This window comes from Grammomys surdaster, unplaced genomic scaffold (genome assembly GCF_004785775.1).
Source record: "Grammomys surdaster isolate TR1022 unplaced genomic scaffold, NIH_TR_1.0 126176, whole genome shotgun sequence".
Lineage (NCBI taxonomy): Eukaryota > Metazoa > Chordata > Mammalia > Rodentia > Muridae > Grammomys > Grammomys surdaster.
This window is the reverse complement of record NW_021620983.1, coordinates 1972084-1998474: the sequence shown is the minus strand read 5'-3', so window position 1 is coordinate 1998474 and position 26391 is coordinate 1972084. Positions and strand designations below refer to the sequence as shown.

Here is a 26391-nt window from a genome sequence, read left to right as displayed (position 1 = left end):
GATTTTCAGCCATTTCTTCATCCCATTCTCAATGCCTTCTCTTTTTGGAATTTTAATTACAGCATGGTTGATTTTCTGGCAGTGTTTAGAAGCCCAGGAGAGTATATGCTTTTTGTTTTCTTTTTCTCCCTTTAAGTGTGTCTGTGTTTGTGTGCATGTGTCAGCATGTGTGTACACATGTGTATTTGTGAACATCTCTTATATGCATTCGTGCATGCCTTCACCTGTATGAGCATGTGTGTTCGTGTGTCCATCTCTTGTATGCATGTGTGCACATGCATGCATGTGTGCCTTTGCCTGTATGAGCATGCATGTACACATGTATATGTGTGCACATTTCATATATGCATGTATGAGTGCCTTTGCTTGTATGAGCTTGTATGTATATATGATGTGTGTATGTGTGTGTGTGTATATCTCTTGCATGTGTGTGTACTTTCACCTGTGTGAACATATGTATGTGTGTGTGTCTGTGTTTCTGTGTGTGTGTGTGTGTGCATCTCTTGTATGCATGTGTATGTGCCTTTGCCAGTTTGAGCAAGTGTGTGTGCAGCTTTTGTATGTGTGTGCTTCAGTTTTGATAAACTGAGTTACTGTGTTTACTTTTTTCCCCACTGTGTAAGCTTTACAGACGGCTCCATAATGATTTCTTTTACATTTTGGAATCACTGACAGTTTTTATTTTGCTCTTTCTTAGTTTTCTTCTCTTTCTTGTTATCCCTTTTGCATGCTATCTCTCATTTCATTGCATTTTCAAATTGCTTACATTAAAATGTTTTTTTGGGCTGGCAAGAAGGTAAAGGTGCTTGCTGGTGACTTTGATCCTTAGAACTAACATGGTGGAGGGGGAGAAACAGCTCCTGTACTGTCTGTTCCTTCTGACCTCCACACTTGTACTGTTGTACCCATATGTATGTGTGAGCACACACACACAAACCCTGAATATAAACACTGAGTGCTGCTTCATTACAGGAGAGGATGTTGGATTGCTGGGATCTGGAGCTACAGGCAGTTGTGAGCCATCATGTGGGTGTTGGGAACTGAACCTGGATCTCTGAGAGCAGCTAGTGCTCTTAACCAGAGCCATCCCCCCCAGCCCTTCCCATCACTATTATTTAAAGCTCAAGATAATTTATGTCATGAAATGAGTATACATTTCTTCTTTCAGATGACTGGTGTTCTGCTCACATTAAAACAGACTCACTGGTCACATTAAAGAACTAGAAACAGGTAAGGAAACCCTGCTCATACTCACCTTCTTCACCGTCACTCCCCGTTGTTTATTTGCTTTCCAGTATAAACTAGAATGTGTCCCTTCCCTAACTCTGTAGAACCCTTATGGAGAAGCTGTTGACTTTGCTATTACTGTGGCAGATTTCTGCTCACCTTTGTGAATAGACAACAAACAAAACAAAGCAGAGTCCCATAGAATATAGAAGATTTAAATAACATATTGCTCAATTTATATAAAATAAAAAGAATTGAATGGCAGAAGAATCAGTCATTAAAATTGCTATCAAGAATAATGTTGTTAATTGTGTGCCAACCCTTTAAAATAGTTTTTTAGAAACTTCTGGAGAAATTAAAAGTCTCAATTGTCCTATAATTACCAGAAATTGAATCTTCCCACAAAGCAAGCAACAAGCTCCCATGATTTGCTAAGCCAAAGTTTTTTTTTTTAACCAAAATTGTAAGAAATAGATTATTCCATTCTGATGCAATCTCTTTTCATTAACAGAAAAAGAGGAATATTTTCTAGCCAGTTCTGAGAGCCCAGCTCAAACCTGATATGCAAACCCCATGAAGACACCATGAGAAATGGAAACTGCAGATGCTTCCTGGTTCCGTGGAGTCTGGAGCTCTTGAGGACAGTTCTGTTACCAGACAGGTCATCCTAGGTGTACCAGGATAGCTATGTCACACAACCCATAACTCCTAAGTGATATAAGCTTAAAGGACAGCTATGTGGCAGTCTCACTTGATAAGCAGCGTGAAATCCTGGTGATGATGTTTAGCAAGTGAAGGAAGTAGATACCCCTGTTATTCTTAGGAACCAATGAAACTGTTGTCAGCAGGCCTCCTTCCTATATGGGGAAATGTTAGAAGATTCCCTGTAACAAGGAATGGTAAAGTCACACCCAAGTTACTATGGTGTAAAGAGCATTCCCCTACCAAGGATTCCGAAGTCAGGGAGTTGGCTATAAAAAATGTGTTCAGCCTTTCAATCCTCAGATCAGGTGATCTGTCCCTGGAGGTGGCTTGGTATCGTCTGGAATCATCCGAAATTATGTTCGGTCATTCAAGTCTAGTGATCTGATGCCAGTGGTTGGCAATCAGTCGGCAAACTTCTCCAAATGGTCTCTGTGTAGGCTTGTGTGGTCTTTCTGTATCCTGGCATCTGTATTCCAGAGGCAAGAGATGTGGAACAGACGCCAGAGGAGACTGCGTTCCCACACATGGTGGTGCTTGGTTGTCCTCCAACTGGTCAAAGTGGCCAGGGTCAGGAGAGAGGACGGTGCTGGTGTCCATTTTTAGAAGGTCACATGAGACTGTCTTCAGCAAGTACAGCCTGCCACATGGTATCAGAGCATGGCCCATGTACATTGACAAGAGGAACAGAACCTGAGGTGGTAGGAGCTGAAACTGGGGAAAAAAAAACGTGCTGTTTGGAGGCAAAAATGATTGTCTGCATATAAAATTAGCATGAAAGAATGTAGAGATAAATTATTACCCAAGAAAGGTGGAGGTAAAACAGTTTGCTAGATAATGTAAGAGGAGACACTGGCACTGAAGAGCGTCAGGAGTAAACCTGACTGGAGATGCACGCAAGTCCTTTAGGGAGAATAACAAACGGCGCTTGTAAGCCGTGATGTATTCCTTAGAGACCCGTGCCAGTCTCAGGATAGGACTGCTCAGTGCCACATTGGTATCACGTCCATCAAAATTACTGTGCAGCTAGAAATGCACACACATATTCATGTTCCAAAATAAATGTGATATGATAAAGATGGTAACATGTTAATGAAGAAAGATGTTAGTTTATAATAAAAGAAATGAGGAAAAACATCCATATTAGATCTTCAGTTTCACTACATGTAAATAATAAGCTGTAGTTAGCTTTAATGTCTAAAAATGTTAGCTTCCTTTGTACTTTGTAGTAAGTACAGGTACATATCTAAAAATGCACAAGACCAAAAAGATTTTAAATGGCTAAAATTGATTATTAAAAAAGAATTTGTTCATCAAAAGCTGCCCTAAAAATGTAAAAACCTAGCTTATAATTCAGAAGATGCTTACAATACACAGAGTTGACAATTTGGACTGGTGCTACTGCTCCAGTACTGGTGCTCGCGTTGCCTACTGAGTGTCCTGTCTCTGCACATACATCTACACAAACTTAAATGTCATTGAAAGTGGCTGAAATCAAGCTGTGTGCTTGTTGGAGGTGGATGAAGAACGAATGGGTAATGGTTCATTCTTGCAGGAATGGGAGACTGTGGGTGAAGGGGGGATGGGGGAAGTCCTTAGCACTGAGTTTTCTGTTGGTTGTGGAAAGGCATTCATCTGTCTGTCGCTGTGACCCATAGAGGCCTTTAACATCACACGTTGGCATGTATTTTTGCTTTTAATCATCAGCACTGGCATTATGCAGAATCTTTCTCTCCTTGATGCACAGAGGTGCAGGTCAGACATTTCACTGGGAGATTTGGAGCTGAGACTGAAAAGGGCCTAGAAGACCTTTGTCTGTTTTGCCTCATCAGTCATGATTCCAAAAGCATCAATTAAAAATATTCTTTGAATTAAGAGTCTAGGAACTGCTCAGTGTAAGGTGATAAGTAAAGGCCATGACCTGCTCTCGCTGCACTACCTCAGGTTTCGTACAGAAATAGGACAAGAGTGTCTCTAGCAGAGACGACGATTCTGATCTCACATGAGAGACTTGTAACACCATAGGCCCTGTCGTGATCATGTTCATTAGTGCTTCTTCTTCTGCACTTGTATTCACTGGAAACTCAGTAAGTACCAAAGAGAAAAACTGGTTCTCAGAGTTGGCAAGGCAGGGGTGTGGCCAATGAGGCCGGTGGCCAATGAGGTGGGTACCCACTGAGGAGTGTGGCCATGGAGGGGGTGTGGCCAGGGAGGGGTGTGGCCAGGGAGGCAGGTGGCCAGCCTTTTCCAGTGACTTCGTTTGGTGCTCAGTGACCCGTGTTCTGCAGAGCTGAGACAGGTCCTTTTCTGAAGGCTCTTTCTCTGATCGGCTTTCTGGTTGTCTGCTTTGCTTTTGAGCAGCTTTGATGTCAGAGACATAGTTTATTTGTGTGTAAATACTTGCCATGTGGGAAACTGTAGCATGGGAACATAAAAAAATCCAGTTTATTCACTGGTAAAAGGCTATTTTAAAGCATTTATGCTTGTCTTTAGTTTCTAAGAGAACAAACTTGCTTTGACTTTGCTAATATTTTGATGGAAATACTAGGTAGATTGGATAGTAACAGTTTGCTTTTCTGCCCTTAATTTAAAGTTGTAAAAGGTATTTCTTTGTGAATCAACAGCCATCTGGGTTTTGTGCCATGTTTCCAGAGTCAGGTGTTGAGATGAGTGTATCTAAACCCCATGCTTATGGTTGCTGTGTTGTGATTTTCCCACTGAAGACCTGTGCTTTCTAACAGGGAAGAGGCTGTGACCCTCCTTCCCCAGCTTCTGCCTACGTTCTCCATGGTCACATGGGGATTTTGGTTCAGCTATCAGTGTTTGCATTATTGCAGTTAGTATTCAGGACAGAAGTGGGGTGTTTACTTTTCTTGTCCAGTGTGTTGATTCTGTTTTCTGTTGGCTTTGTATCCACTGATGCAGCTTTAAGCATCTCTCAGGGTTGAAAATTCCACTCATGAGCCATGAAGGTCTGTTAATTTCATTCCCTCGAACATGTCTCCTAGAAGCTTTCTGACTGTATCTAGTCTTCCTGGTCCTTCCTAACATGGAGACAGTTTACCTATCTGAGAGATAGATTTTCCATTCTCATGTCTTCTTTCTTGTCTTACACAATTGTTTTTTTTTTTCTTTTTTTTTTGTCTTTTTGTGGGGGTTTTGAACCGGGAACCCAGGGCCTTGTGCGTGCTAGGCCACATTCTGCCATTGGCTCATTCCCAGCTCCACAAAACATTTGTAAGAAGGAGAAACTGTGGAATAAGAGCTTGTGTTGAGACCTCGTGGGTGTGGATATGACTTTACTCTTTCCTGAACTCAATGCGTTATTCCTCTGGCTGGCTGTAGGATTCTGTGGTGCACGACATTTTCCCTCTGAGTTTCAGAAGCCCCTCCCCAGTGCCCTCGGCCTTCCCGAGTCTGCTGCATGAAGTCTTCCTGCTTGGATGAAGCCTGCCTCACTGTCTGGAGGCCCACTGTAGTCTTATAAAAGAAAGGGTTTTTTTATTTTTTTCTTTTGAATTAGTTTGCTGGTGATTTCTGAGTTCTCTATGTTCTTCATAGAATTCCTAGTGATTAGATATTGTGTAGCTTGATCTGAAACTTTCTTATATTTCACTCATTTTCCGTTTCCTTGTATATTCTTCATTTAAGAAAGTTTCCCCTTATTTTCCATCCTATGATTCTTTATTTCATCAGTCATAATTTAAATGTCCAAGGCCTTCCAGTCTTTCCTTCTCCCTCTTCCTCTCTTCCCTCATAAGCTTAGGATGTCCTGTTGTTAGTTCAGTGGTATACATCCTGCTGTTAGCCCTCCGAGGATACTGTGTGTGTTTAGGACTTGCTCTTTCTTCCACCGTTTGTGGCGTGGTTGTCTGGTCTCTATGTCCTAGCTGTTACTCCCAAGTATCCTGGGAATCCTGTTCATAAGTGTCTTAGGGTTTTTCCTGCTGTGAAGAGACACCATGACCATGGGAACTCCTTAATAAGAGGTGCCTGTATAAGAGTTTCCTTTATAAGAACATATTTAACTGGGGGCTGGCTTACAGTGCAGATTTTTAGTTCATTCTGGTCATGGCGGAAAGCATGGTGGTGTGCTGGACTAGGGCTGAGAGTTGTACTTTTGGATCCTTGGGCACCTGGAAGGAAGAGTGACCCTGGGCCTGGCTTGAGCTTTTGAAACCTTAAAGCCCACCCCTGGTGACACACTTAGTTCAATAAGGCCACACCTCCTAGTTGTCCCCTCCCTGTGAGCCTACGTAGACTATTTCCATTCAAAACACCACAGTCTGTGAGACGAAGGCACTGACGGTAAATGTATATAGGGACAGGCTGCTATTCCAAGCATTTTATTTCTGTTTTAGCATATTTACTCTCTTGAGTGAGCTCTAGAGTAACAAAAATGTTTAGGTTACCTGTCCACTGTAACATAGTACATGTCAGACCTGGAATTTGAACCCAGGCAGCTGGATACCACTCTTCCTTCCTTTTAGCCTTTATGCCAGTCTGTTCCTTAATGAACTCAGGAGCTAATGGGAAACACAGTGCATCTGGGTACTGTCTATCGGAGTAGTACCCGAGAGCCCAGACAAGCAAAAGGAACAGTCTCACTTGAGCTGGAGTTTACTCGGCTGCAATGGTGAAATTGGGCAGTTCTCCCTGATCCATGGGTGGTGCTCCCTGCTCCGTGGGCTGTGCTCCATGCTCCGTGGGTAGTGCTCCCTGCTCCATGGGCTGTGTTCCCTGCTCTCAGATATTCTGTCATGGGCCAAAGAGCTGGAAGTGATTGGCTGTGTGGGTGTTGGGAGGGAATTGGGGTACAGTCCTGACTCTGGTTGGACTTTTAGTCTCACCTTTACACAACTGCTAGTCGCCCATTCTTGAGCCTTCCATGGATTCCGGGAGGGAAGTGGGCTGAGCTTCCTTCACTCATGTATCCCCACAGTTGCTTTGTACTTTTCTCCTTTACCTTATTATTATTTTTTTAAACCTTGTTTGTGTTCAGGAGCAAGTAGAAGAATTTTAATCTAACTTTTTTTTTGTCATTTTAAGAAGACTTTTCAGTGGAAACTTTAAAATATATGTTCAAAACTTAAACTAAAATTTAAAATGTAAGATTTCTGCCTAGTCCCTTTGGTCTGTCTCAAAGGTCCCCTGTATTTGAAGTATGCCCTGGTATTCCCACTAGATAGGTCCCCTTTGGAGTCATTCCCCCAACACTGGATAGTTCTCTCCTCAGGAGTTCTCACTTTGTTTGCATTTGTGTGCTTTCTTCCACACCACAGCAGACCTGCATCTGGAGGACAGAGACTGGCAGCTGTGGAGTGGCTCCCGACGGTGTGTCACACTCCCCATGTCCATGTCACACTTGCTCTTCCAGTTTTCTCCAGCCAGCACTGTTGTCAGTACTGAGGATGGCAGAGTAGGGAGATAAAATAAAAAAGCAACCAGGCAGGCTAGTTTACATAAGGAGGCCTGGGACTGTTGAACCTAGGTACTATGAAAAGCTTTAGTCTGGATCCCTAAGCTAGCAGAATGTAGCTCTGAGTGGATAGTCCCACCCTTCCCGCGTCTCCTCGCTTTGTGACTTAGTTGCTACACTGTGTTGGCACATCCTGGTAACCGATGCAAATCTCATGGCTGTAACACAAAATTGCAGAAATGCTCCACAAAGCCTTATCAGAATCACCTTAGGTACAGCCAAGATTCAAGTGTTTTCAAGTGAGAGTCCATTAGGAAGCCACCTTTGTAGTAGTTCCTTTTTAGTAGTTAAATTTCAGCTTTTGAATGTTGTAAGTTAATTTTCTTTTTGTATGTTTGTGTGTTGTGGCTGCGTGTTTGCGTGTTTAGGTGGATGGAGGGATATGGAGGCCTAAAGCAAATGCTGGCATCATGTTTGATCACTCTGTAGTTTTGGAGGCGAACCCAGAGCTGGGTGATTCTGACTAGTCTGGCTGGCCACCTTGCCTCAGGGCACCCTCTGCTCCCAAGTTTTGGGACTACAGAAGGATTTTTATATCTGTTGGGTTTCTATGTGGATTCTGGGGCTGTAAACAATGGTTCATATACTTGTGTGGCAAATGCTTTATCTACTGAGCCATTCTCTGGCCCCTGTAACATTCTTTTTTGTTTGTTTGTTTGTTTGTTTCGAAACAGGGTTTCTCTGTGTAGCCCTGGGTGTCATGGAACTCACTCTGTAGACCAGGCTGGCTTCGAACTCAAAAATCTGCCTGCCTCTGCCTCCCAAGTGCTGGGATTAAAAGTGTGCGCCACCACTGCCCGGCTAGGCCCCTGTAACATTAAGTTATAAAAAATCCCAGTGCTGTTGAGGTCATGCATGGTGGCTTAAGCCTTTAATTCCAGCACTCAGGAAGCAGAGGCAGAAAGATCTCTGTGAATTTGAAGACAAGTTCCAGGCCAGCCAGGGCTACATAGTGAAACCCTATTTCAAAAAAACAAAAACAAAAAACCACATTCTCCCCAAAAGTGTACATACAATCAGCAGCAAAGACATCTGTTGTCTTTTTGTCTCTTAAGTATGTAGAAGGAAACTATCATAGGATTCGAATCTAAATTATTTGTAGAAAGGCTTTAAAATAACATTTCTGAAGCACCATCTCTTAAGCCATCCAGGACACATTTATCTTTTGACACCATGGAAGAGGAGCTCTGCTGTGTCTTACTCGGTTGTAGGACTTGCTGGAACCTAGAGCATCGGTGGTCACCACTCTGCTGTTTTGCACAGCTCAATCAGAACTTAGGCATCTGCTTTCTTACCACAGGCAGACACGCTGTGTGCTTGTGTTGTCTGCTTGCTGGCACCCTCCCCAACCTGTGTCAGGATGTGCCTTGTGAAAGCATGGGAGACTGAACTCCGAAAACTCTATGCCTTTGAAACGGACACCATGCACAGAGTACAGTGGGGTTCACAGATGCTAAAAATAGTAATTGGGACTGGAGGTTGTGGTACCCATGTGGAAGGGCAGCGTGGTGTTTACAGCTTGACTGTGAGTTTTAGGATACATAGTGTCTTTCCTCATAGTTTCTTCCCAACAGATGTAATCATAGCAGAATTCTCTTCAGTCAAGACACGATGAATGCGACTTCATTTCCAAATAACCACCGTCGATAGTTCCTGGAAGTATAGTTTATATTTTCTATAAAATATAAGTAGCTTCATAGAGATGGCTAGCTTAGCTTTAATTTCTAAATTTGTAAACAGAAGTACATCTTTTGAGGAGTGTCACCAGACTGAGCGAGCGGTGACAGACCTTCTGCGTTAGCAGTTCTAGTAGCTCAGTGCTATTTATAAACTGATCTTATTTCTATCCACACACATTCTTTGTACCTTCTACTTTTTTGTGCAAATAAATTTGCTTGGCCCAGTGAAAGCAGTCTGTGATTCGTGCTTTTCTTTGCTGTTACTTTTGTGAAGTGTGTGGCGTTTTCTTGATGGAGGTGTTGCTGTGTGTTTCTCAAGACATGGAACATGACTGTTAGAAAACTAGAGCCAGGGCTGCTCCACTGTATGTGGGGCTTCCACTTTCCTGTCCTCAGCTGCAGGGAGAGAAGCTTAACACACACCACTGCTGCCCCTGCCCCTGCCCCTTCCCAGGCTGTTCCTTCCTTGCTGCTTTAGTTTTAGGTGCTGAGGCCATGACACGGTGCATGCCCCACCGAAGCTTGTCTCTCTCCTACCTTGAGAGTGAGGGCGTGAGCAAACCTGGATGTTCTCATGTTTTTGCCTTGTCTCATGAACACACAGCTTGATTTACCTTGATCAGCCCAGTAACTTGCTCCACATTTTTCCAAAAGTGCAAAGCAGTTTTAGCTAAAAATACACATATCAAATGCTCCAGAAGTCGTGGCCACAGCTCAAAAATGCTGATCAATTTTGAAAATCTAACTCAGCCCGGCCATGAAACCAAGGGAAGAACCTTTGTGGTGGGGACAGATTTCCAAAAATTCACCACAGTCCTGTTCTTAGCTGGAGTTTGTGCTGATGTTGCCAGACAGCTGAGGAGTAGATGCGGAAAGCAGGAAGCATTACTGATGGGGCCCTAGCGCCACTTTGGGAAAAGCAAATTAAAATGTAAAAGAATATTTTTCCATTCCTGGAGTCTCAACAGAAAATGGCAAAATACATGGTCACTGAAAAATTTACAGAAATTGCTAATTTTGTCAGAAAGTAAAAACCAATTACCAGCTGTTTTTTTTAAATGATAAAAATGGACACATACAGTTTAAGAAAGCCTAATAATTTCATAATCCGGATGGAGTAGTTTTAATTTACAACTATTCTCCTTTAAGTCAAGGGCGTGTTTTAATGCAGGTGGCTCATCTCAGCTGTTCTGTGTTTCAGGTGCTTCCCAAAGAATGGATGACGATGACTTTGGTGGCTTTGAGGTAGGTGCTTTCTGTTGTTAACTCAGGGTAACAGTGAACAGTTAGAAAAGTATGTTTACTTTTGTTGTTTTCTCGATCTGTTCTTTCTGCGTGTATCTTGTGTGCTGGTGCATGTGCATACGTATCTAGAGGCCAGAGGACAACCTCATATGTCTCATATTTGGACCTGTTCACTTTTTTTTTTTCGTGGGGGACAAGGTTTTTCATTGGCCTGGAACTTGTCAAGTAGGCTGTGTTGGCTGGCCAGTCAGCGTCAGATTGGCTTTCCTAGCCCTGGGATTACAAATGCATGCCACCATTGCCCAGATTTTTAAAAGTGGGTCCCGGTGAATAAATTCTGGTCCTGTATTGTCAAGGTAAACAGTTTACCAACTGAGCTATTGGCCCCTACCCACAGGACCTATTCCAAATCACTTCGATGTAACTCTGAAGCAGAGATTGAAATCAAGGAAAATGTAGAAATATCATCCATCTAGACATTGAGGTAGATTGCCACTGAAGCTTCGAACTCGCCACCGTGGGAATGGTTGACTCTGGGTGATTTATCATGGCTGGTGAAGCATCAGGGAGCGTTTGCGAGATTGTCAGCCATGGATGGGGCCGAGGGCACATCTTTAGAAAATGCTGGTGCACTGAGAAATGGGAGTCAGACGCTGTCACAGCTGTTCCCACATGCGATGACACTTGTGTGCTGTCACAGTGTTCTCTCAGGCTCGAGCGGCATTCTGGAAGTGCCATTGTTAGCTGTAAATGCTGTCTTTTCCTCTGTCCTTTCCAATGTGTGCTCATTTTATTGAAATATTTTATAACCCAGTTATTTTTATGGAGCCAGTATAGTCTTGCAGGAAAATCTCTGGATTAAGAGTTGGGATGCCAGGGCTCAAGCCCTGGAGCCACCCGCAGTGTGCAGAACTTTCTCTTTCCTCCTCCTCCTCCTCCTCCTCCTCCTCCTCCTCCTCCTCCTCCTCCTCCTCCTCTTCCTCCTCCTCCTCCTCTTCCTCTTCTTCCTCCTCTGTCTATTTTTTTCTTTTAGGTGTTCATCTAGATGGGATTTGGTAAACAGTTAGGGAGCGCAGTTAATGTTAGTAGGAGAAGCAGGGCATTATTCAAGAAGAAATGATGTGTTTCTTTTCAGCAGCAGATCACGTTCTGTCTGTCTTTCATAGCTGTCAGTGTACAGGGAGCCAGTGTGGTCATACATGTTCTCCATGTGCAGGCAACTGCTATAGACACACATGTTCTCCATGTGCAAGTAGCTACTACAGACACACATGTTCTCCATGTGCAGGCCACTGCCACAGATACACATGTTCTCCATGTGCAGGCAGCTACTACAGACAGACATGTTCTCCATGTATAGGCAGTCAGTGTTGACATACATGCATTCTACATTTCATCCAAAAATGCTTTTTAAAGCTCATTTGAGTGTTTTGAACTTTTATTTAATATTTCATGATTTGAAACTTTCTCATGTTACTAAAATGAAAGATTTAAAAATTTGTGAAAATTTCATTGACACTGATGAGACGAGTTTCATACTGTCACATGGCTTGCAGTGGTGTTTGGAAGCTGCTATTTAAGGGCCCTATTCGAGCCTGTTCTCATGTCTCTAAACCATCACAGATCCACGGGAAAGCCACAGTTGGTGTGCTTTCACAAGTGACTTCTGAGTTCAGCATCTCTTCAGAATGTGGTTGGTTCTTTCCACACCAGATCCCTCACTGGCCAGCATGACAGCTCCATGGCGCTCACCTGCTGCCTTTTCAGTTCTGTTGTGGAGGAGTGGAAGGCCTTCATCCTGCGTTTAAGTACAGTGTGCTCATCTCCACAGCTAGTGGGCAGCACAGCCTCATCCTCTGCTGCCTGCGCCCTTTGACTCCTTGTTTGATGACTCTGTGCACAATAGGAATTAATGTTGTGAAGTTGTCACTCTGATTTCCTAGTAATCTTCCTTCAACAATTACCCGAGAGACAGAGAATTTTTGCAGTTCTCTAATGCTTGATGCTTGTGAATCCAGAGCAGATTATTGAAGAAGTCAGGCTCAATGCTCACTCAGAGTAGTCTAAGACTTACGCTAATCTAAATGACCTTTTAAAATAAAACATTGGCTCAGTCTCTTTTTAAAGAAAATTTTTACATAGATGAATAAATGTTGTGGTGAGTTAAATTAGAATAGTTGAATAAATCTCACAAGTGGAAGCATGATGACAGATACATGAAATACATGTCTGATTGACAAGAGGTTATTTGGATAAGGAAGGGAATTGCTTACCTGAGAACTGGGGCCTGAGCACTGTCAGCTGAGGACAGTGCAGGGGTGGGCAGTGGGCATGGATGGCAGTGGGCTGTTCAGAGAGAGTGTGAGTGAGAGGCATGGCACAGGAGTGCCTGTGGGGCTAAGTGTGTGACAACTTGTACAAAGTCACAGGAGTGCCTGCGGGACTGAGTGTATGACAAGTTGTGCAAAGTTCAGCTCTTTGGGTCTTTTCAGGTCATCTTGCCTTGTCTTCCAGGCCGCAGAGACCTTTGATGGTGAGCAAGGCGGAAACCAAGCAGTGTCCCCTGCTGTCCCCTGGGCCACCTTTCCTGCAGGTACTACCTCCTAGTCACTGGATTCTTTTTTTCTCAGTGTAACACATTTTTGTTGTTTTTAAAACCTACTTCTCTCTCTCCTTTTTTTAAATTTACTTTTATCTGACCTGAAAAATATAGTGTCTTCAATTCACTCTGAATCAAATTTTCTCTTTTTCAAATCATGAATTGCATTGCACACTTTGTGCTACTGTGAGGTTGCTTGTAAATGGAGATTATTAAGAGTGAGTAAGCCTTTTTGGCTGGGGTAGACACCTGGCAGGTCTGTTTCATGAAGACACCATATCCTGAACCTTCCTAGAACAGCAGAGCAGTGGTGGAACCACTGCACTTAGAGCAGCTGAGGAACCATTGCACTCAGAACAGCAGGATTTCAGGATCTCAGAGGAGGCCAGAGTCCCATGAGCTCTTCCACCCAGGAGCTCAGGATCACAGGATCACAGAGACGTCTGGACTCCGAAGAGTTCTGACAAAAGGATCACAGAGACATCTGGACTCTGAGGAGTCCTGACAAAAGCAAGATAACTGGAAAGACAGTCTCTAGTCAGAGACAGTGAGTGCAGGTAGCACTAGAGTTAACCAGATGGCGAAAGGAAAGCGCAAGAATATAAGCAACAGAAACCAAAGTTACTTGGCATCATCAGAACCCAGTTCTTCTACAACAGCAAGTCCTGGACACCCCATCACACCAGAAAAGCAGGATTCAGAATTAAAATCACTTCTCATGAGGATGATAGAGGACTTTAAGAAGGACATAAACAACTCTCTTAAAGAATTACAGGAGAACACAGGTAAACAGGTAGAAGCCCTTAAAGAGGAAACACAAAAATCCCTTAAAGAATTGCAAGAAAACACAACCAAACAGGTGAAGGAATTAAACAAACCCATCCAGGATCTAAAAGTAGAAGTAGAAACAATAAAGAAATCTCAAAGGGAGACTACCATGGAGATAGAAAATCTAGGAAAGAAATCAGGAGTCATAGATGCAAGCATCACCAACAGAATACAAGAGATAGAAGAGAGAATCTCATGTGCAGAAGATACCATGGAAAACATTGACACAATTGTCAAAGAAAATGCAAAATGCAAAAAGCTCCTAACCCAAAACATCCAGGAAATCCAGGACACAATGAGAAGACCAAACCTAAGGATAATAGATATAGATGAGAATGAAGATTCCCAACTTACAGAGCCAGTAAATATCTTCAACAAAATTATAGAGGGAAACTTCCCTAACCTAAAGAAAGAGATGCCAATGAACATACAAGAAGCCTACAGAACTCCAAATAGACTAGAACAGAAAAGAAATTCCTCCTGTCACATAATAATCAAAACATCAAATGCACAAAACAAAGAAAAAATACTAAAAGCAGTAAGGGGAAAAGGTCAAGTAACATATAATGGCAGACCTGTAAGAATTACACCAGACTTCTCACCAGAGACTATAAAAGCCAGAAGATCCTGGAGTGATATCATGCAGACCCTAAGAGAACACAAATGCTAGTCCAGACTACTATACCCAGCAAAACTCTCAATCACTATAGATGGTGAAACCAAGATATTCCATGACAAAACCAAATTTGCACAATATCTTCCCACAAACCCAGCACTTCAAAGGATAATTGATGGAAAACTCTAACACAAGAAGCGAAACTACAGCATAGAAAAAGCAAGAAAGTAATTCTCCAACAAACCCAAAAGAAGATAGCTACACAAACATAATTACACCCCTAATAACTAAAATAACAGGAAGAAACAATCACTTTTCCTTAATATCCTTTAACATCAATAGACTCAATTCCCCAATAAAAAGACGTAGAATAACAGACTGGATACATAAACAGGACCCAGAATTTTGCTGCATACAAGAAACGCACCTCAGTGGCAAAGATAGACACTAACTCAGATTAAAGGACTGGAAAACAATTTTCCAAGCAAATGATCTCAAGAAACAGCTGGAGTAGCCATTCTAATTTCGAATAAAATCGACTTTCAACTAAAAGTTATCAAAAAAATAAGGAAGAACACTTCATACTTGTCAAAGGAAAAATCAGCTGGGCAGTGATGGCGCACGCCTTTAATCCCAGCACTTGGGAGGCAGTGGCAGGCGGATTTCTGAGTTCGAGGCCAGCCTGGTCTACAGAGTGAGTTCCAGGACAGCCAGGGCTACACAGAGAAACCCTGTCTTGAAAAACCAAAAAAAAAAAAAAGGGAAAAATCTACCAAGATGAACTCTCAATTCTGAACATCTATGCTCCAAATGCATGGGCACCCACATTCATATAAGAAATTTTACTAAACCTAAAAGAACACATTGTACCTCACACAATAATAGTGGGGGATTTCAACATCCCACTCTCAGCAATGGACAGATCATAGAAACAGAAGCTAAACAGAGACACAGTGGAATTAATGGAAGTTATGAACCAAATCGATTTAACAGATATCTATAGAACAAAAGAATATACCCTTTTCTCAGCACCTCATGGTACCTTCTCCAAAATAGACCATATAATTGGTCACAAAGCAGGACTCAACAGACAAAATATTGACATATTCTCTTGTATCCCATGAGGTCACCACGGGACTAAGGCTGGCCTTCAGTAATAACAAAAACAATGGAAAGTCCACATACACGTGGAAACTGAAGAAGGGTCTACTCAATGATGACTTGGTCAGGAAGAAATAAAGAAATTAAAGACTTTAGAATTTAATGAAAATGAAGGCTCATCATACCAAAACTTATGGGACACAATGAAAGCAGTGCTAGGGAGAAAACTCATAGCTTTAAATGTCTACAAAAAGAAACTGGAGAGAACATACACTAGCAACAGGACAACACACTTGAAAGCTCTAGAACAAAAGCAAGCAAATACACCCAAGAGGAGTAGACAGCAGGAAATAATAAAACTCAGGGCTGAAATCAACCAGTAGAAACAACAACAACAAAAAAAGCTATACAAAGTATCAACAAAACCAGGAGCTGGTTCTTTGAGAAAATCAAAAAGATAGATAAAGCCTTAGCTATACTAACCAGAGGGCACAGAGACAGTATCAAAATTAATAAAATTAGAACTGAAAAGGGAAATATAACAACAGAAACTGAGGAAATTCAAAAACTCATCACATCCTACTACAAAATCTTATACTCAACAAAACTGGAAAATCTGGATGAAATGGACAATTTTCTAGACAGATACCAGGTACCAAAGTTAAATCAGGAGCAGATAAACCATCTAAACAGTCCCATAACCCCTAAACAAATAGCAGCAGTCATTAAAAGTCTCCCCACCAAAAAAGCCCAGGACCAGATGGTTTTACTGCAGAACTTTATCAGACCTTCAAGGAAGACCTAATACCAATTCTCTTTAAAATATTCTGCAAAATAGAAACAGAAGAAACACTACCCAATTCGTCCTATGAAGCCATAGTCACTCTCACACCTAAACCTCACAAAGACCCAGCAAAGAAAGAGCACTTCAGACCAATCTCCCTTATGAATATCGATGCAAAAATGCTTAATAAAATTTTCGTAAACCGAATCCAAGAACATCAAAACAATCATCCATCATGATCAAGTAGGCTTTATCCTAGAAATGCAGGGATGGTTCAATATTCAGAAATCCAGAAATCCATTAATATAATCCACTCTATAAAGAAACTCAAAGGAAAAAAAAACACATGATATCTCACTAGATGGTGAGAAAGCATTTGACAAAATTCAACATCCTTTTATGGTAAAAGTCTTGGAAAGATCAGAAATTCAAGGCCCATACCTAAACATAGTAAAAGCAATATACAGCAAACCAGTAGCCAACATCAAGCTAAATGGAGAGAAACTTGAAGCAATCCCACTAAGATCAGGGACTAGACAAGGCTGCCCACTCTCCTCCTACCTATTCAATATAGTACTGGAAGTCCTAGCCAGAGCAAGTAGACATGAAAAAGAAGTCAAAGGAATACAAATAGGAAAAGAAGAAGTCAAAATATCACTATTTGCAGATGATATGATAGTATACTTAAGTGACCCCAGAACTTCCGCCAGAGAACTCCTAAACCTGATAAAGAACTTCAGCAAAGTGTCGGGTAATAAAATCAACTCAAAAAAATCAGTAGCCTTCCTCTGTGTGAAAGATAAACAGGCTGAGAAAAATATTAGGGAAATGACACCCTTCAGAATAGTCACAAATAATATAAAATGCCTTGGTGTGTATAATAAGAACTTCAAGTCTCTGAAGAAAGAAATCCAAGAAGATCTCAGAAGATGGAAGGATCTCCCATGCTCATGGATTGGCAGGATTAATATAGTAAAAATGGCCATCTTGCCAAAAGCAATCTACAGATTCAGTGCAATCCCCATTAAAATCCCAACTCAGTTCTTTAGAGTTAGAAAGAGAAATTCTCAAATTTATTTGGAATAAAAAAAAAAAAAACCCAGGATAACAAAAACTATTCTCAACAATAGAAGGTGTTCTGGCGGAATCACCATCCCTGACCTCAAGCTGTACTACAGAGCAATAGTGATAAAAAACTGAATGGTATTGGTACAGAGACAGGCAGGAAGAGCAATGAAATAGAATTGAAGACCCAGAAATGAACCCACACACCTATGGTCACTTGACCTTTGACAAAGGAGCTAAAACTGTCCAGTTGAAAAAGGACAGCATTTTCAACAAATAGTGCTGGTTCAACTGTAGGGCAATAGAAGAATGCAAATCTATCCATTCTTATGTCCTTGTACAAAGCTCAAGTCCAAATGGATAAAGGACCTTCACATAAAACCAGATGCACTGAAACTAATAGAAGAGAAGGTGGGGAAGAACCTTGAATACTTGGGCATAGTGGGAAAGTTCCTAAACAGAACACCAATGGCTTATGCTCTAAAATCAAGAACTGACAAATGGGACTTCATAAAATTGCAAGGTTTCTGTAATGCAAAGGACACTCTTAGTAGGACAAAACGGCAACCAACAGATTGGGAAAAGATATTTACCAGTCCCACATCCGATAGAGGGCTAATATCCAATATATATAAAGAACTCAAGAAATTAGACTCCAGACAACCAAATAACCCTATTAAAAAATGGGGAACATAGCTAAACAAAGAATTCTCAACTGAGGAAACTCGAATGGCCAAGAAGCACCTAAAGAAATGTTCAGCATCCTTAGTCATCAGGGACATGCAAATCAAAACAACCCTGAGATTCCATCTCACACCAGTCAGAATGGCTAAGATTAAAAACTCAGCTGATAGTAGATGCTGATGAGGGTGTGGAGAAAGAGGAACACTCCTCCATTGTTGTTGGAATTGCAAGATGATACAACCACTCTGAGAATGAGTCTGGCGGTTCCTCAGAAAACTGGAGGAACCACTCCTGGGCATATACCAGAAGATGCTCCAACATATAACAAGGACATATGCTCAACTATGTTCATAGCAGCTTTATTTATAATAGCCAGAAGCTGAAAAGAACTCAGATGTCCTTCAACAGAGGAATGGATACAAAAAATGTGGTATATTTACACAATGGAATATTACTCAGCTATTAAAAACAATGAATTTGAGAAATTATTAGGTAACTGGATGGAACTTGAAAATATCATCCTGAGTGAGTGAGGTAACTCAGTCACAAAAGAACACACATGGTATTCACTCACTGATAATTGGATATTAGCCCAGAAGCTTGAAATACCCAAGATTCAATTCACAGGCCATAGGAAGCTCATGAAGAAGGAGGACCAAGTGTGGGTGCTTCGGTCCTTCTTAGAAGGAATAACAAAATACTCAAGGGAGCAAATACAGAGACAAAGTATGGGACAGAAACTGAAGGAGGAGCTGTCTGGAGACCATCCCACCTGGGTATTTATCCCATGAGCAGTCATCAAAGGTAGACAATGTGGATGTCAGGAAGTGCATGCTGACAGGAGCCTGATATAGCTGTCTCCTTAGAGGTCTGCCAGAGTCTGACATAATCAGAGGTGGATGCTCACAGCTAACCATTGAACTGATCAAGTGGTTCCCAATCAAGGAGTTAGAGAGAAGGAGCTGAAGGAGCTGAAAGGGTTTGCAGCACCATGAGGAGAGCAACAATACCATCCAACCAGAGCTCCCAGGGTCTAAACCACCAGCCTGGGAGCACATAGGGAGGGACCCATGGCTCCAGCTTTATATATAGGGGAGGATGACCTTGTCGGGCATAGGTGGGAGAGGAGATCCTTGGTTCTGTGAAGGCTGGACACCCAGTGTGGTGGAATTCAAGGGTAGGGAGGTGGGAGTCAGGGGGTTGGGAGGCACATCCTCATGGAAGCAGGAGGAGGGGGATGGGATGGGGGTTCCTTGCTGGGGGAGATGGGAGAAGGGGATAACATCTGAAATGCAAATAAAATGTTCAATAAAAAAAAAAAGAGTGAGTGAACCTTAAGTACAACATACATTTTTCAAATTTCTTGGTTTAGGAATGTATTAAGAAGCTTCTTGGGTCATCTGTGCATGGCATACCCCATTCCACATCTAAAATAATTTGTTATTTAAGTGCAGACATTTCTTAATAGTAAAATCAGAAATATTAAAAATTAAAAATAGTTGGCCAATAAATATTTTCAAAAAGTGTTCAGTATCTCACCCATCTTGGAATGCACATAACATCACTCAGAGACTTCCTCATATCCCTGTCAGAGTGCCTGCATCTAGGAAACAATGACATAGAATGCTGCAGGGGGCTGAGGAAAGAGGAGCTTTCACCCAGAGCTGATGGGAACACACCCAGTTCTACCACTGGGCATACACCTAAGGGGGTCAGCATCTCACTACAGAGATGCCTGCAGAGCCATGTTCAGTGGTACTCCTGGCAAAAGCAAGGAAAAGGAATCAACCTAGATGCTGTCTACAGATATGAAAGCATATACTTATGCACATTGAGATTCGGTCAGTTAAAAAAAATGGAGTTACAAAGTTTGTAGGAGGCGGATGGAACTGGAAAGTATGAAGAGATACTAGCCAGGCGCAGACAGTTGTGCATGTATTCTGTCATACATGCATCTCGGCTTCTGAGTCACATATGTGCATGTACCTGTGACTGAGGAGCATCATGGGGGAACTGGAAGGAAGAGTGAGTGGTCAAGAGGGTCATGGAGCACCATGTGATTTGATAGTGGGAAGGGGAGGTGTCGGGAGTGGATGAGCTTGCGCTTGGGTGTAGTGGACAGTACAGGGTTAGGGGGTTGGAGGAGAGGGTCAACCAAAAACCTCCTCGTAAGTATGAAAATTCTATAAGGAAAGTTGCCACTTTGCATGTTAAAAAAAGAAAGAAAGAAAAGAAAATGACAAAAAAATATATGTATAGAGAAAATGATTCTCAGGCTAGTTTTGTCTTCTGGCACTCATGTCTGCACTCTCCTACTCCTTCAACATTCTGACTTCTGGTTTTAAATGTTTTTTGCATTTGTATTTCTTTTCCCAGGAAGGTTTCCAGATCCTTCTCCCCCCCCCACCCCCATGTCTCAGTCCGCCCATTATCAAACTTTCAATACTTGACACTTCAGTTGTGTGGAGTTAGGCATCTTGTTTGCTGTGTGAAGGGTCTATCTTTCTCATCTTAAGATTTCCTTTTTATGTGTATGCTGTCTCTGCATGTATGTTTGTGCATGTGCGTGCTAGTGCCCTTGGGGAGGAGAAAAGGATGCCAGGTTTCCTGGTTTTGCGGTCTCAGACAGTCTTGTAGAAGATTGGCAAGTGCTCTTAATCCCAGAGCTTCTCCAGCCTCCTTGTGATTCTGTACTAAGTGCTATGTGTAGGGTATAGATGCTCTCAGTACAGATTCACAGTTGTGTGGACCAGTAACCGTATCATTGTGTGTTTTGGATGGCCATGAGAATCAGTAGGAAGAGTCAGTGGGATCCTTGCATTTATCCAGTGGTTCAGGGTACCTCTGCTGTCAGCTCTTTATCAGAAGTTGGGCTATCAGCTATGGTCTTTCTGTTGAACAGATGAGGAAATTACAACTTAGGAAGGTTGTGTAGCTTGTTAGTGATAGGGTATATAGGGATGAGATCTGTTCTCTCTAGTATTCCTGGCCATTGTTCCTTTTCAGTAGCTCAAGCGTCTGAAAATCTGTCAGCAGGAAAACCTGAAAGGAAGTGTCATGACACAAGGGTAGAGTTGAGTTTTGAGGATCAAGCCTCGGTTCTGATAGAATGTGGCTCTGAGCAGAAATAGCAGGGTGGGTTGGATTTCTGACAGTGTGACCCTGTGGAATCTCCTCAGCCTTTGTATCTGAGGAGCCAGAAACCCATGGGAAAGCTCAGAGCTGGAGTTCCTGGCTGGGAAGGTTTCCTGTTGATGGCAGTGGTTGTGTTTGTATGAGATACCAGGCAGGGATACTGGAGTGGATGTGAGGAAAGAGGAACTCTTGTCCACTGCTACTGGGAACACAATCTCCCGGGGCCAGTTTGAAGGTTTCTCAAAAAAGTGAAAATGGAACCACCATATTCCCCAACTCTACCACTCCTGGGCACGTGCCTCAAGGCACTTACAGAGAGACACTTGCTCATCCATAGTCAATGCTACTCTCCTCACAAGGACAAGATGAAGATGTTGTGTAACCATGTAAAGACCATATGTTACAGATATGGATTAGTTTGGATGCTCACAGTCAGGGAATGGAAGCGGTAGGAGAGGCAGAATTCTGTCAGGTGCGGGAGAGCGGCTCCTTCAGTGCCTGGGTATGAGAGGCAGTTCCCAAGAAACTCACCACTGGTGGCAGTCTGTGTGTAGGCCAGCAAGCCAGCAACTTCTCTCATCTCGTGTCTCTCCCCTTCCTTCATGTCCCCCCCCCAAAAATCTCAGATCTGATGATGGTGTTCTTCTGGGTTTCCTTATGGGTTTGCAGAAATGGACACCAGCAGACCTGGCTAAGCTGTCTGTCTTTCTCTCCTCTTTTTTGTATAGCAGCTGTCTTCCTCTGGCTGCTGAATTCAGGTAGGTAGATCCAGGATCCAGGATTTATCTGGTCTAGGTGGAAATCATTTCCAGGATGGTGATGTGAACTGGTTCCTAGGCATGACAGTCTCTTCTACACTGTACCTGTCTCTTGTCTCTACAGAAAATATGTTTTCAAGGACATATCAAGGATATTTGGAAGGTAGTTCAAACATTCTGGTTAAGTTTTAAGTACTTTGGGGAATATGGAGAGGTTAATTTATAGGGTCAGGATATGAATTATGTTAAGCAGGGAGCATAAGAGTATTCTGGTGAGAGTACAGCTTCAAGACAAGCTAGGTGACTGCTTTTCAGCTCCATGTGGGGATAATTAATGTCTCTCTCCATGTGTATGGTTATGGCCTGTTGTTTTATGGGGGTGAGGGGTGGGGCGAGCATTCCTAGTACCTCAGGATATGTGTCTTCTTTGTAAGTGCTCACTCAAGGCCTCACTGTCGGTGTGATGGAGGAGTGACAAAGTGTGCACTATCCTTGGTGCACACTCTGTTCAGGCATCCTCCTCATTCCTGTGCAGTGTCTGACTGTCTTGGTTCCTTTTCCTGTGATCAGGTAGCTGATAAGAATCAACTTTAGATAGGAAGGACCCATCTTGGTCCATGACTTGAGGGGATGCAGCCCTTCTTGCTGAAGGAGTGCTGGCAAGAGTGCGAGGCAGCTGTCACAGTGCATCCTCGCGCAGGGAGCAGAGGAAGGTGTACGCTGATGTTCATTCAGCTCGCTTCTCCTTTATGTTCAGAAAGAGCCGTCCCACGGGAAGGTGCCGTTGTATCCTGCCCTGTCCTCACTCAGAATGAGTCTCCGCTCCTCGGTTAAACCTCCTGGAAACCCCCTCACCCAGAAACGTGTCTCCGCTGCGATTCTAAATCCCGTCAGGTTAACAGCGAAGATTACCTGTCACATAACCTAAGACGCACAATTGGTTCATAGTGATAGCACGTTACGGGGATTGGAGAGTGAAGGTGGTGAGCATGGGATGAGCCCTCCTCTTCCTGCCACCCACAGCCTGGAAGCCATGACTTCATCCCAGCGAGAATGCAGGAGACATGCAGCCTTCCTTGTGGCTGGTGTCTAGCTTCACCCTGCAGACAGCCAAACTGATGTGGACAACCTGTCCTACCACCTCACTGCTTGTCCCCGATGCCCCGCCTCCCGACTGCTCATCTGAATCTTAAGTTTTCTCTAATAAAAAGGTGTTGAGAGAATCAATTGACCTGGACTCACGGGGCTTGCAGAGATCAGGGCACCTTCGGTCTGATTCAGTTCCTCTTCACCTATGTTACGGCTGAGTAGTTAGGCATTCCTGTGGGACTCCTCACAGTGTGGGTAAGGCTGTTCCTGACTCTCGCCTACTCATGGGGCCCTTTTCCTCCTACTTGCTTGCCTCATCCAGCCTTGATGTGATGCTAGGTGCCTGGTCTTACTGTATGTAGCATGTATGCTGTGTTTAGCTGATGTCCCTGGGAGGCCTGCTCTTTTCTGAGGGAAATTGGAGATGAGTGGATCTGGGGGAGAGGGAAAGTGAGGGAGAGACTGGGGAATGGGAGAATTAAAAAAGGAGGGGGAAGAAGGTGTCGAACTTTCTGATGGTTTCTGCTTCTGAACCACTGTCATGTTATTTTTGTACTACTTGTTTGGTGCTCAGTATATCCTAATTCATATATTTTAAATGGTGGTAAGACTTCCCATCTTTGTTATTTTAGTGTATCTGTTAATACTATATCCTATACAACTGAAACTTCATACAATCGGACACCAATGGCTTTCTCCTCCTGTGCCCTTCATTTCTGGTAACCACTACTGTGCTTTGTTTCGGAATTTGAATGCTCCAGGTGTATTCACGGGTGACTGCAGTGGCTTGTGTTTCCCCCCAGTTTCACTGACGTTATTTCTCCTTTAATCCTGATCTCCACCATTTTATTCATGTATGTGGGCACTTGGGTTCCTTCCACCTTTGGCTAATTTGAGTAGTGACAGTGCAGGATGGTTGTCAACTCTGATTGTAACTATAATTTTATCCATAACTTGTCTTTACCTGCCTTTTACCTGCAGGTAGATTTACTTGCCATTTTTCTTCATGGTTATTTTCAGTCCCGTGGGAATAATTGAATGGTCTTAGTGATAAGATAGAGTAGCAGAAAACTAAACTTTCCTTCAAAAATACATTAACTTTGGAAACTTTCAGTACTTGCTAAGAGGCTGGATTTTGTGTGTCTGCATTAAGTGTTCCGATGACCTTCAGTTCAGATAGTAATGACTGGTAAGAATAGTTACAGGGCCTGTGACCCGACTCAGTGAGTCAGGCACCTGTCTCTTGACCCCTGAGTTTAAACTCTGGAATCCCTGGGAGAAATATAAAACCTACTTTTGCAGGTTGTCCTCTGACTTCCAGGAGTGTTCCAGAAGCATGCCTCCTGCCTGCACAGTGTGCTCAGTGGCACTCCCATTTAAAGAGTAGCCACAGATGCTCAGAAGCATGGGGTAGCTATGTAGCTGGTCTTTCCTCACATCCTCCCTGGTTCTCCTGTATGACAGAAACAGTACACGTAGGTCACATTTTAATTCGCTACAAGTCTATTTTTTGCACTTTACTTATTTTTTTCTACCAGTTTTTCTGAGGGAAAATAGTTTTAGGATTTGTGTGGTAGATAATACAACAACATTCAGGATGGCTGTTCATAGGAGTATAATTTTTAGAAAAGTAACTTAAAGTCTTGTCACTAAGAAATCATGTTTTGAATTTGTTGGAAAGTAAATTATCTTAGCTAACGTCTATAAAAGGAGCACCCTTCCTTTATTCTCCTGAAATTGATGGTTGTCTGCTGATAGACACATGCATGTAATGTGCACGTGAGTATGAAAGCTCGTGCACATGTGGAGACCCTGGCATATGGAGTGTGCCCTGACCTGCTCCTGCATGGCGATGTCCTCCCTGCACTTGCTTTACCCTTCCATGCCCTTTGTGGCTGAGTCCCCAGTCTGTGTTCTTGGGAAACAAAGAAGGATTCATCTTGACTTGACTTTCGTCAGGTCTTAATACCCTTGGTTTGTAGTCCATAGGCTTTTTAAAAAAATTATTATTACTATTTTTATTATGCCTCTTTTTGCAACAGACCCCGAGTTTCAGAATCCCCATAGAGTTTAGGTTGTTTGTATGTTCACCATCAACTCAGTCCTTTGCCGTAGATTCAGAAGTCAGTGTCAGACACAAGTCCTGTGAGTTCCACCAACTGACTGTGGAAGCTGCTACTTAGGATGCCATATGCTTCTCCCGTGGCATGCCTTGTACACGCAGTGTTAGCATCACTGTGGGCATGCCTTGTATACCCAGTGTTAGCATCACACTGTGATAGTAGTTGCCTGCAGTGAGTACCAGGTCAGGCTATGTTACGCAGCTGTTTTGTACACTGTGGGTGGCACAGTTTTAAGAGGCAAGACTGTTCACTTTCTGCTTTTGACTATACAGATATAAGTTGTGTAGAAGGCGAGGTGGGAGGCACAAACCTTGAATGCTGTCCTTTCCAATAGTGCTTCTGAGCTCCTTGCAGCTCCGCACAGACCACATTAGAACTCAGTGACCATCAAAGGAAACACAAGTGGTCCAGATAGATACTTTAATCCAAATTAGCTCCTTCAAAACAGCTTATAAAGAGGGCAGACTAAACTGTCTGTCACAGGCCGGCCCTGCAGAAGGAATAATGGGAATTGGACCAGCAGATGCTGAAGCAAGTGACTTAGATGTGGTTCCTTCGCATCTGGAGCTATTTGCATACAAAGCCAACAGGAAAGTTCAAACATTCCTCCTAAGACCTTGGCAGAGGGGAACCTGGAAGACAGATGCCTTTTTGATTTCATGGTTCAGTCTTTCCTCTCTCCGTTCTCCTGGCCAGGAAAGCCTAGGACAGCACAGTGGTCGTCTATTAATTGCCATCCCTCTCACCACTAGCTCTACTGTCCAGGGGGATTTGTGGGACGCACGTCGAGGGCTCAGGACCTGAGTCCACACACTGTTTTGTATGCGGCTTGTAGGTTTGCACATGGTAGTGAAAAACACAAGATTCATTGATCTCATCCGCATCTGTGGTAAGGTTGGAAAGTGCCGTCCTACTCACTCACATACCTGTGCCTTGCAGGCAGTGTGACTGGCTGCCATGAAGGCATTTTAAAGAGACACCGAGTCTCTTAGTCCGACCGTAAGAATGGTGAAATAATGAACTCTGAAGAAATGAGCATTTCCCAGGAATTTCATGCTGAGAGGAGGGGAACTAGATTTCACACAGTTCTAACAACTTGTCATACCACCTGACAGATGAAACTAGAGTCCAAAATCGGCAGGCAGTGCTGGGCAGAGCCACCCCTTGACCAGGACTGCAGAGATGTGCATTTCACCCTCACGTTAAACTTTGTCCCTCTTCCAAATGTGGCCCTATGGAATAAATCCCTCTTTTCTGCTTTATACTTTTAATTTGGC

The 26391-nt window shown here is 42.9% G+C and overlaps 1 protein-coding gene across 2 annotated transcripts in view; it reads left to right on the top strand.

The window, feature by feature from the left end:
• The window catches only part of Ccdc91 (coiled-coil domain containing 91), a 157043-nt gene that overhangs the window by 25339 nt on the left and 105313 nt on the right, over positions 1 to 26391 (top strand). Inside the window, exons 2-4 of one of the 2 annotated variants that reach the window (XM_028757603.1) lie at positions 1169 to 1230; positions 10289 to 10332; positions 12847 to 12925. In XM_028757603.1, the coding sequence (XP_028613436.1) occupies positions 10303 to 10332; positions 12847 to 12925 (109 nt within the window). In that variant the 5' untranslated portion in view covers positions 1169 to 1230; positions 10289 to 10302. The remainder of the gene's footprint in view (positions 1 to 1168; positions 1231 to 10288; positions 10333 to 12846; positions 12926 to 26391) is intronic. The other variant, XM_028757602.1, reaches the window with a different exon arrangement.